This window comes from Limulus polyphemus, unplaced genomic scaffold, assembly GCF_000517525.1.
Source record: "Limulus polyphemus unplaced genomic scaffold, Limulus_polyphemus-2.1.2 Scaffold614, whole genome shotgun sequence".
Lineage (NCBI taxonomy): Eukaryota > Metazoa > Arthropoda > Merostomata > Xiphosura > Limulidae > Limulus > Limulus polyphemus.
Window position 1 is genome coordinate 123,990 of NW_013666224.1, and position 12,151 is coordinate 136,140.

Below are 12,151 nucleotides of genomic sequence, written 5' to 3' on the forward strand. Positions count from 1 at the left end.
TAATTTATTATTATAAAAGAAACTAAAATATAAATGTTAGAATCTTTTTAAGTTAGATAAGGTAAGATTAGGTAAAATATAAAAATTTCCTAAGCAACTCAATAGGGTAATGTGAGCTACAAGTTTATTAAGTGATTTACAACTTGTGTGGTGGGATTATTAGTCAGATACTGCTCAAAGGGCAATAAAATTTAAGTACAAACAGATGTATACTGTTATGAGTTTTAAGCTATTTAGGAAAAACAAATTTAGTTTAATGTTACAAATTGAAATCATTATAGAAAGAAAAAAAGGGTAATTTGGATTTATTTCATATTTTTAATGGTGGTTGCAAGGTTGGTCTAATTGACTGACTTCATATAAAGTTAGAGTAGGGAAAATAGATAAAATATGATGAAGTTTTGCTAGAAAAGATATTTGAAATTTATTCAGGAGGTTTAGAGATTACACAAATGAAATTTGACAATTTTCAAATGAAAAACAGTATGTTTAATCTTAACATGTAAATCGCTTTGCACATGAGGCATTCCACATTTTGATTCCGCATACTCAGAAAATGTTAAGTGGAAATACTTCGTTAAAAATATTTTTTATTTTTTTTAATCTGCAAAAGATGTTAGTGCTTGCTAAAAGCTTGCAAAATTTTGTGAAGATACACAAAACAGAAGGTATACTATGGAAACTATTTGGGGTCATGACCTTAGAGAGTGTTAAAGTTATTTGAAGAGTGCTGAGAAATTAATTGGTAGCAGTGTTGCTACTTGTTTTATGAATGTGTGCTCTATAGTAGGATATCTATTCTAGCATAGAGAAAAAGATACTGAAAATGCTATTCGCAGGGTTGTAGTTGTATTTGTTTTGTAAGCATCAATTACATCTTACTCTTTTTGTTTCTTTTAGCAATAAGCGATTTCCTGGCTATGACAATGAAAGCAAGGAGTTCAATGCGGAAGTGCATCGTAAGCATATTTTTGGTCAACATGTGGCAGAATACATGAAAATGTTGATGGATGAAGACGAAGAAGCATACAAACGACAGTTTTCCCAATACATTAAACTTGGGATAACTCCAGATGATGTAAGTTTTATGATGTAAATGATATGTTAAAGTTATTGAATTATAAAAACTTTCAACTAAAAATACATGTACTGAACTTGGAGGGAGGATCTGAGAAATAAGTAGCCTTTTTAATTAATACCTTGCACTGATGTATTATGTCAACTTAGAAGTGTTGACATTTCAAAATGTGATATTAGCCAGAAGACAAATATGTCAATTTTACACAAATTTCTTTTAAGCCTCTACCACTTCACAGCAGGTATGAATCTTAGGTCACATATTATGAAACATACGTGAATAAATTGTTTTTTATCTTGAATATGCTTGTTATAGAACAGAAATGTGGATTTTAAGAAAAAGAAGTATTTAACAATACATTTATTTTAATATAGTACCAATATATACAGTAAAATATTGTAAAGCAGTTGATTGGCTACAGCAGCCGTAAAAAAACAACAACTAGAATTACTACCCCCTTATATTTGGTACTACATTTTATGACAAGATTGTTAGGATCTCTCTGTTTGTGATCACATATCCAGACACTTACAGCATGGCAATATATATCTGTATTAAAAATTTGCATTTTTCCTAACAAAATAGGTTGAAGAGATATACAAGAAAGCTCAAGCTGCAATTCGAGCTGATCCAGAGCATAAGCCAAAACCTCCCAAGGCCAATATTGTGAAGAAGAGGTATGATGGAATCACATTTGTACTGTACTGCTGCATGCAGGGGCGGACTGGGACACCGGGCAAAATCCCGGTAGGCCGGTGATGCCTGGGCCATTGGGGTGATAACCGTCTCGGTGCTACTGACTAACTTACTGTTCATCTCTCTTTCTATATATATATATATTTATCACCCTGATTTTTGAGTATTTGCCCAGGCCGTTCCACCCCTGACTGCACGTATTGGAAAAAATTATTATACAAATGACATGTTTATTACTTTATAAAAAAGGAACAGAAAGAAAGTTTTTTTTTTTGTTGTTGTTGTTGTTGTGAGATATTCCCAAATTTAAATATTTATACATTCTCTCAAACTTCTTGCATTTGAACTGTTGAAATTAGGTTTCCCCAGGAAGGGGCAGTGCCAGTTCTAATCTCTTTGTACATATTTAAAGAAAAGACTGTGTTGGGTAACTAAGCTTAGTAAATGATTTGAAAAAAAATAAAATTCAAAGTCAAAATGTGAAGTCTTATGTAATTGAAACTTAAGGAAAACAATATTCATGGCAAATAATTCTTTTTTAATTTGGCTTTCCTCTTGTTTCAAGTTAATTTGACTACAAACTTACAAATTAATATATATGTATGTGTGTGTGTGGTATTTTTTCAATAAATTGGAATTCCATTTAACCCAGAACCTTTGATACTTTTGACAGATGGAACAGAGCCAAAATGACATTTTCAGAACATAGAAATAGAGTGGAACAGAAGAAGAAGACTTATCTGAAGAAATTGGACGAAGGGGAAGGTCAATAAGTTTGGTTCAGATCATGTAATGTTTTGAAGACCAGACAATAATAAAAGCTTTGTTAAAGAAAATTGTCTATTAAATAACCCCCATCACCACCACCTGAAAGGATGGTGTTGCTGGACCAATAACATCGTAATTATTAAAAGTTGAAAAATGTGTTTTGTAAAGGATAAATACCACGTGGAAGATTGCCCTCTAGTGTTAACTTTGTCTACACTTTGGGATATAAAAAAATGAAATATTTCCAATAAAACTTAAGCATTGCACACTTATAGTCAGAAAATAAAAATGCCACACTCGTATTTTACATCATAATGAGCTAAATTATTTTGGCTATCTACTATTTTAGCTCAAGACTGTTTATATCAACCAGCTAACTATTATGTATTTTGGTTATTTAAATACTATGCATTTTGTTATCGTACCTTTTTTGTACAATTAATTTAATGAATATGGATGCAAGATTCATTTTTATAACAAATCTTCGTACAAAGCTAGACGCATGCGTAGACTGCTTCCATTTCTTTGACCAGGTTTTGATCCATACTGAAATTTAATTTTAAGATCAGTGCGAGTTTTGTTGTCATTTTTTTATATCTCGAGATTCCTTCAATATATATTTCCTGCTGCTACAAGTGCTGATTTCGTTAAACATGGATATAATGCGATTTTTAAATAAATAATTGTTGAATTCAGAATCAGTCACTATCGTTTCTTGTAGGCTTAGTATATATATATCATATATCTAAACACATACAATATATATTTTTGTGGATAATACTAGAAGAGGAACGAATTTTTCAAGTTTTTTTGTAAGTTGTAAAAACCAGAGGAGTCTATATAAAAAAAAAGATAACCTAAAGAAATGGGGTCGGCAGACGGAAGTTTTGAGTCACTTATTAAGCTGTTGGCTCATTATGGCTTGTCTTTCTTGTCTCATTAATTTATTTTCACAGTGTATCTTACAGTCCCTTTCTCGTTGAAGTGTTGAAGCTTTAAGAAGTTAGAGTTGATGAAAGGCTGAAATGTATAATGCTTATATACGTCTTCATATGAGATTTTACCCAGACTAACTGGGGCGTGAGGACGGGGGAGTGTAATGATAATGAGTGTAAGTTGTTGACTTGTTCATAAGGTAGAATTTGAGTGGAACAGAAGGAAAGTGTTTTTGTTGGTTTTAATAAAGCTGAGGAATAATGGGGAAGTGCTCAGTAACCTTACCTAACTAATGATTGAGATATTCCCAAATTTATATATTAATACATTCTCTCAAGCTTGTACCATTTCAACTGTTGAGATTTAGGTTGAAAAAGTTAATTATAAACAAATGTGAGAAACTGTAACCCTGGGGCATGGCCAGGCGATTAGGGCACTCAACTCGCAATCTGAGGGTTGCTGGTTTGAATCCACGTCCCACCAAACGTGCTCGCCGTTTCAGCCATGGGTGGTGTTATACCGTGACAGTCAATCCCACTTTTCATTGGTAAACGAGTTGGCCGTAGGTGGCGATGGCTTTCCATTCTTTCACTGCTAAATTAAGGATGCCCAGCGCAGATAGCTCTCGTGTAAATTCTCAACAAAACAAGCCACTGTAACCAAAACACTTAAAAGGTAGACTTATTCTTCAGGTGCAAACTGGAAATGACAAAGTTAAGTTTGAGAGGAGGTGGAGTAATATCATGGTTACATAAGGTAGATTACCATGATAACTTGGAATTCTTTTGATCAGGTTTCAAAAGAGTTAAGTTAGTTGGTGGTCTTTTATCCTACCTTTTAAATATTTGCTAAGTTGCTTAAAGATAACATTTGATAACGTATATAACAGTCACAATATGGACTGCAATTTATAATAATCCCTAAAATTATGACGGAATCAATTGAGTATTCCTATAACGTCATCAGATACACTGACACACAACAGATACATTTAAGATATCCACAAAACGCAGATTCGAGACTGTTGAACGAAAAATTAACAGGAATAAAAAAAAACATCTTTCCCTATAACATTTGAGACGTAGTTTACTTGTTGGTTTATTAATATCTTCCAACTTCACTGGGGCTGGAGAAGACAGCCTGTCAAATACGTCTGCACCAGTCAAAGATTTGTTCTATATCGGAAAAAGGATTAAAGGCAGAGTTCCGTCAATTGAAAAATAAATAAATTGGTAGAATAAAAACCCCGACTTCTTAATTCCAATACCCAAAACTGTTGGACGAACATTTACCGATATGCAACTGAGGACATTTTGTAGACCAGCATGAATATTAATCAATATAGTTGATCAGAGGTTTTCCTAAGTGAAGTGTGCATCACATCATGGCGGATGTGTTGTTGTCGAAAATGAGATTTACGTGTTAATATGGCGCTGATCCGTTCAAAGTCATTCCCGTACACAGTCTTGAAAATAATCAAACTCGATTTAGATATATTCACTGTTTTGTCTGTAATAGGCCTAAACTTAGACTATAACAATGTAACTTAGTTGTAAAAATTAAACAGTCTAAAGTTAACAGTAACAACGTTGTCATCGTAATCACGGTAAGGTATTACCTGGCTGCATGTAAGCCTCGTACTGTCTTATTGCCAATAATACGGACTAATCCAAAAATAATAGACTAGATCTAATAGTATTTTAGTATAAATATGCATAATAATTCCATTATTTCAGTACTGCCCAGTGGTATTTACTACTGTTGTAACTTTAACTTAGTAATTGGAACACTGCGACTTTAACAAGTTTGTTACGTGCAAAAAGGGTAGTGGGCTGGGGCAATGGAAAACTGCGTGTTGGTGATAACCCAAATTTTTCATAGAGCTGGACTTGTAAATTTTTGGGTATGTCTAGATAACTTTAGGTCTATATTTCACTAGTTTAATATTATATATACTAACAATCTGAGACACCCGTCCTTTTCCTGGGTTATGACCTCACCAAAAGTTTTGTATAAGCTTTAAGAACTCAATACGTATATACTTAAAACTTGGTATGTACTATGCTATGATCAGGATGACTTTGTAGGAAGAAGTAGGGATGCTTTCAACACCCAGCTATAATGTCCTTCCACACTGTTTCACGTTATTAATTAATTGATGGTAATTGGCCGCAGAAGTATCTTACGGGCCGAAGTAGAAACGTCACGGGTCAAGAAGGAAGTGGGTATAACTCAAAAACGGCTCTTCATATCAGCGTTATGGTGGCTATTGGAGTAGAAGCTTCAGCTGAACTTATGTACTACTGTAATAGTGGCGGCCATTTTTTCATTGAATTCCTCTATAGAGAGCGCTAGCACACACTCTGAGATATATACAAGACATTTATGTCCCCTCCCCCCACACTGTGTATATGTATGTTGTGTTATAGAAAATTTAATAATTTTTTTCAATCTAATGACGTGGCGCCATCTATGAATATAGCTGACGTTAACTTACGGCAAGGATAATAATTAGGATGAAGAGGTTATGAGCGTCTCATTAACATGCCCCTTGTTCCAAACAATCCTCCCTGAAAGTTTGTTTGTGATTGGCTCAGTGACGTAAGAGTAGTTAGATAACAGACACACAGATTTTTGTGCTATATATATATGTATATACATATAAATAGATGTTGGTATAAACCGATGGTTTCAAGTATCAGTTATGTAATCTATATAAATATAATGATTTTAGTCCATTCTATATTTGAAATTATTTTTAAAAGTTACAATAACGGATGTAAGCAATAGGCTCCAGATAATGGCCCTGATTGCACTTCACAGTGTAAAAGTTGTTCACCTTCAAGGGCGCAGCCCCCCAGCCTATTTTGATTTCATTCCTTTAAGTCGCATCCTCAATCCTTTTTTGACTGCATCTTTTTTCACACGTAAGGTGTTTTTGATTAGATCATAGTACGCCAGGCATAAAAGCCTATGTGGAACACCTCCCCAAAAACCAAATGGAGGGGTCAAATAGTAACAGAAGTGGAATATGAAGTCTATTAATATTGGATTAGGTTCTACTAGCATCCACAACAATCTGGGTATCAGGATAGGTGGAAGAAATAATAAATTCAAGTACTGACCAAATCTATATTTGTACATCACCTACTGGCCCAGTATAGCACAGTAACCAACAAAAGTTAAGTAAAGGAAGTCAGAAAACGTTAAGTTAGTGAAAGTGAAGTTACGCTGCGTGATTGTTAGTTTTGTGGTATCAGGCGATATTTTTAAGTGAGTTTCACAGCTTGACAGAGGTAAGGGGAATAATTTGTCTTGTGAAAGGGTGTTCTAATGTAATTGAACCCATCTGTGTGGACTTTGACAAAAAGGAAACAATTATTTAAAATTTTGGATGCAACTGTGTTAACTCACGGTGTAACGTAAATGAATTATCACAGAGTAGAGACAAATAATTCGTCTTATCATTTGGAGTCGAAAGAGATTGAATTAGCCTTTGTGGAGTTTTGACAAGAAAAGGGAGTTATTTAGAGTTTTAGATTCAACCGTGATATCCTATAGTATAAAGACTTTTTTGTATATATGTTTGACTTGTTTTGAATATATTATTTTTAAACAAATGGATTGTGTGTTGTCCGTTTATTGTTTGAATTTATCGCCAACAAGTCACAGACACTTACTGTAGAAGAATCCTAGCCCACTCACACATACAAACCCCTGACAACTGCTTGTCAACTTCTTATTCTTAGAATGAAAAGTTCTCTAGAGGCTCGTCAGTGATATAGAGCCTAAGCTTGTTTGATGTGCATTAGTGTTCCAACTGTCTACTGTAACTCATAATTTACTTTATTGAGCTCTTGACAGATGTAGTCCAGTAAGAACCAAGTTGTTTTTGCACTTCAGGTGCATCTCACAACCACACCTACTCACCAGACTTGAATGTTTATTATATTACTGTTTTTTAACATCTCTTTGACATATGTCCAATTTTCTATAATGCCATTCCACAGATTTGGAGAACAACCAATAGATTGTTGCATGATGTTCCATTATTACGTAAAGTAGGTGTTCATCCCAATAATTTCTGCCATGATTAACAAAGTTTACAAGCATACAATTGATAACCTGTTCATCCAAACCACCAGGCTAAGGATAATATGATGAACAGTGTGTTTTCATTACACCAAACATTAACACAACTTTGGAAACAACTAGCTGTTAAAGTCCATGTGGATTTCTTCAGAAGCAAAAACAATATAAAAAAATGTGATATCCATTGTTCAAACAATTCATCTGTGATACAATGCACTAACATTTAGCCAGTGGATATGTTTCAACCCACTTGATGAAGTAATTGCTTATAACCATGAAGTAATTGCTTACTGAGTACATTTTTTCAGTCTTGTATAGGGGACCAACTATATCCAGGGGGATTCTCTCTAACAGGGAATATATCACTCATTATCTGAGTTTTCTCTGGTACAATCTCAATACCATCGCTCAATGTCTTTACGTGAATGCAACCGAAAAACTTTTTTTTGTATATTTACAATAATACGGGACATTTCCTGGTGGCCTCTCGTCCTCGCATTAGGCAAGGCTTGACACATTTCCTGTCTTAGAGCTCTGGAAACCACTATCTACATCACAAGTTAGCTACTAGTCTCTATGGTTCATAACAATGGTACAAAATGACACCCTACACTTGTAACAGACTATACAAATGCCAGATTTTACATACATCAGCACTATGCTTACCAGTTTGTGATGATTATGCACTATGTTGCTACATGACGAGTAACACCTAAGCTAGGTCTGAGTTCTTCAGCTACTCTTCTAAAAGTTCCTGATTGGTTATCCAAATGTAGAATTATTACTTCTTGTATGGTTCATCTTCACTGCCGCTGAAATGAATTTAACTGTTGTAGTGTACAAGACCCGAACAAGACCTCAATTAGAGACTTCAGATGTCCTGGAAGATATGTGTTTGTTCTCTGACATGATACAATGGTTGGGACACTAGCTGTTCAGCTAGTTTCAATCATAACTATCTCTGTTACTTTACTGATGACCATTCGAGCCGGAAGCTGAATAGCCAAATAACCATGGTTACAGATCACTGGTACAACACCGGCACTCAGACAGATAACTGTATGAGCAAGACTTTACAGATAGAAAACTGTGGGCTTCATTTGTTGGTGCTATCATTCCAGCAAACGGAAACAACACTTGAATGCATCCATAGCACACCACATTATACTCTTTATGCATTGGGAGGAATTATTACATGTAACGGTCTTTTGAACATGCACGTGTACATTTCACTGCTCTCGAGGGAGGGCACTGTACAGTATTTGTTTTTGTCAGGTGATTTTAAAAGGACAATTTAGAAATTACTATTATATAGCATATGTTGATAAACCATACATAACAAGCTCACACTGAAGTACATAGAAATTGTGCTTTTACTATTTCTGATAGTGACAAAAAGGGGGACTATCTCAATTTTATTGGGATGTTTGGTAACCAAAGCGCATTCCACTCTTTCATTTATTTGAAAGTGTCTTTCTTTGCTGTTAATTTCATTACTGGGTCATTGTTTACGGAATCTACACAAAAATAACTAAGTACCTGCGTTATAAGTTACATAGGACCTGTAAAATGCCCAATTAAAAGCAGATTTTGGTCTTTATACCTATTAATCAAAGCCATCCGAGGCAAATGTGTTTTTATCAAATAGAAGTTGCGCCCGGTACCGTATCTGCTGCCATGGTGTATATTTATGTAAGCCTGAAGACTGGAGTAATAATTTTATTTAGGTTATTTAAATCTGTTTTTTTCTAAACTTCCGATTGAATACGAAAACTCGCCCAATGCTAGTGATGTTTTTATAGTTTGAATATTATGAACTAACGTTTATTTGAGATATTAACGCTGATGATTGAGTTTAAGGAAATTCCGAAACGTCCGTATTAAAGATTTTTTTTGGTATTATCGTGTTTTTAATATTTATTATAAGAGTATTAGACGTTACGTTTATTTTCGTTTAATCGTTAATGAGAGTTTGTACTGATAGATTAACTACTAAGAGCTATGTTTCGGAAAACGTGTTTACTAATTTTTATAATACGGTATAACTTACAAGTAAAATATAAGTTATCTGTAGTCATAAGATAAGACTATTTGTAAAACGTGGAATCACCTAAAATTTGCCTTGGAAAAGTCAATTTCGTTTTACACGTCTAATTAAATTTAAAGCAAAGACCAGTGAGCGTTACACAAAAACAGCTATTATGACCACACATTTCTAAAACATAGGCCTAAATACACGTCATTTATTGAAATTATTATAGATTTGCAGGCGGCGTTTTGAATGATTTTGTTAATTTGGCCGATTTTCGATAATTTTTAGATGTTTATATTCGGGTGATTCCCCGTTTTACAAATGCCCATAAGGTACTTATGAAAGTCTTTTTGTGGATACAGGAATAGTACAAATAAATCGTTTTCATTTATTACCAATATACAAACTATTCAGTGAATTAATTTCAGTTCCTAATTAAAAACACAGTATTTTGAACAGTTTCATACATTAACAAAGTGTGTCTTTTTGTCAAAGCAAAAACCCACAGATCACCCTTTTAAAGTTGAAGTTGAGGGCTTTGTTACATGACACTTTAAAAGTTTAAATTTAATTTAAACACAAGCAGTTAAGTTCTTAATTAGACCGATAGTATTATCATAATTGAAACATTTGTGAAATAGAAAGTCCCAGAACTAAGTGAAGGTTTAATTTGCTCGAAAACAATGTGGTTAAAAACTGGTCTAAAATATGCTTGTGTTTTTCTTGTAAGGCTTAATAACACTAACAATAAAATTACAATAGGCTTACCAAGCGTGTGTCGGTATATTGGAAATGTTAGGTTTAATGATAAAACTGTAATTTCTAGGACGTATTTATCTTTCGGTTCCAATTTTAAAAGTCAGTACTCAATACCTCGTTTATGGCTTAGAAACAATCTCATTCATTTTAAGCCAGGCAGTAGTACTTACGGTCGTAACTTTGGTGTACAAAAGTTTACACCTGTTTTATTTCCAGCATTACATTTACAGGTAAGTTTAAGTCTAAAATTTAAGTGATTTAGCTCATTAATGTAATTACTAACATTAGCAAAAACGTAAGTTAAGGTAAACCTTATCTACTTCATGTTTGCAAAGATTTTAACTAATATTTTTATTTATTATTACATTTTATATAGTGTTTGGTGTAAAACAAAAGGATTACCAAGTTCATTAAAGAGAAAACATAAGTCTTAAATGTTTAATAATTTATTTTTAAAATATTGTTATATTACTGAATACATTAATAAACAAAATAACGAATTAGCTTGATGCCTAAGAAATTTAATTTAAGTACTAAAAAATAAATTTAAAAGAGAATATTAAATTTTACAGGTAACTAGTAGCTCTAGAGAGAAAAAAAGGAAAAAAAAAGCTGAAAAATGTGAATTTGATACCTAAATATATGCTAATAATAATACAAATAGTGCAAGATCATGTATCCTGTTGAAATTTCATTTGCAGACTCACCATATAACTTTCTAAGCTAAGTATAGGAATCACTACTATATTTTTTTCTTTTTATCAGCAGAGCAAGTCTCATGGTGCATTAAAAGATGTGTAATATTTTTTAGTACATAGTTTACACAAAGAATTTTGTTTCTATCTCTGCAACACAGGTATATATATATATATATATCAAACAAAAAGTTAGCTCAGCAGTTAGGATTGTGAGTTAAGACTTTTGCCATATACCTGTACATGTAAACTTGGTCTGTAGAATGTTAGCATCTCTTGTAAATTTGGTAGGTTTTAAAATTTTTTGCTTAGTTTGTGCTGGTTGTCATAAGTTACTTCATAGTTTTGTTAAATAGTTTAATGGATGAAAAGTTTCATTTAGTTCTACTGAACAAGTGAGATAGTAGGATGAGCACTATTTTGCAAATTTCTCTGAATAAGTTACCCCAAAAAATTCTGTGTTAAATAGTTGATCAAAAATGTTTTTACTTTTAAAACATAATGTTACATTGTAATGATTACTTAATTAACTAGTTTTAAGGATACAAAAAAAAAAAAAATCTGTGACTCTTGAAATTAAATGTGCACAAGAATATATATAAAAATCTGTACAGCCTTATCGAGACATCCACACTTGTGGAATATTGTTTGGAGAAGAAGAAGAGCAAGTGAAAGAAGGAGATGTAGAAACAGCTTCTAGTGAAGATACTGAAAATGATCCCAAGGATCGAAGGAAAGTCATACCTCCAGAAACGAGTAAACGTTACCTGAAGAGTAAAGGTACATTAGCATTAACCCTATAAGAATGAAATTTGTCAGTTTGCCTAGCCTGTGAAACTATACATACTAACCAGAGCCAGATTAAGGTTTAGTGGGGCTCTAGGCCCAGGTAATATTTGGGAATAATAATAATAATAATAACTTATTCTTGCTTCTATTCTGCTAGTTTTACGAACCATAATTTTGTTACCTGGGTGGCCTATGGTTAATCCAATACTAACTATAACTGAATATTCTAGATTATCTTCATGAAATTAGGCAAGCTTTTATTAAACATTACTTGTCTGTTATATATACACACACACACACACACAC

The 12,151-nt window shown here is 33.2% G+C and overlaps 2 protein-coding genes across 2 annotated transcripts in view; both read left to right on the plus strand.

The window, feature by feature from the left end:
* The window catches only part of LOC106459477 (60S ribosomal protein L5-A-like), a 17,764-nt gene extending 15,154 nt beyond the window's left edge, over positions 1 to 2,610 (plus strand). Inside the window, exons 6-8 of the mRNA XM_013919099.2 lie at positions 901 to 1,078; positions 1,664 to 1,755; positions 2,448 to 2,610. Of these exons, the coding sequence (XP_013774553.1) occupies positions 901 to 1,078; positions 1,664 to 1,755; positions 2,448 to 2,547 (370 nt within the window). The 3' untranslated portion in view covers positions 2,548 to 2,610. The remainder of the gene's footprint in view (positions 1 to 900; positions 1,079 to 1,663; positions 1,756 to 2,447) is intronic.
* Positions 2,611 to 9,819: 7,209 nt separating this feature from the next.
* The window catches only part of LOC106459478, a 14,588-nt gene continuing 12,256 nt past the window's right edge, over positions 9,820 to 12,151 (plus strand). Inside the window, exons 1-2 of the mRNA XM_013919100.2 lie at positions 9,820 to 10,591; positions 11,671 to 11,836. Of these exons, the coding sequence (XP_013774554.1) occupies positions 10,286 to 10,591; positions 11,671 to 11,836 (472 nt within the window). The 5' untranslated portion in view covers positions 9,820 to 10,285. The remainder of the gene's footprint in view (positions 10,592 to 11,670; positions 11,837 to 12,151) is intronic.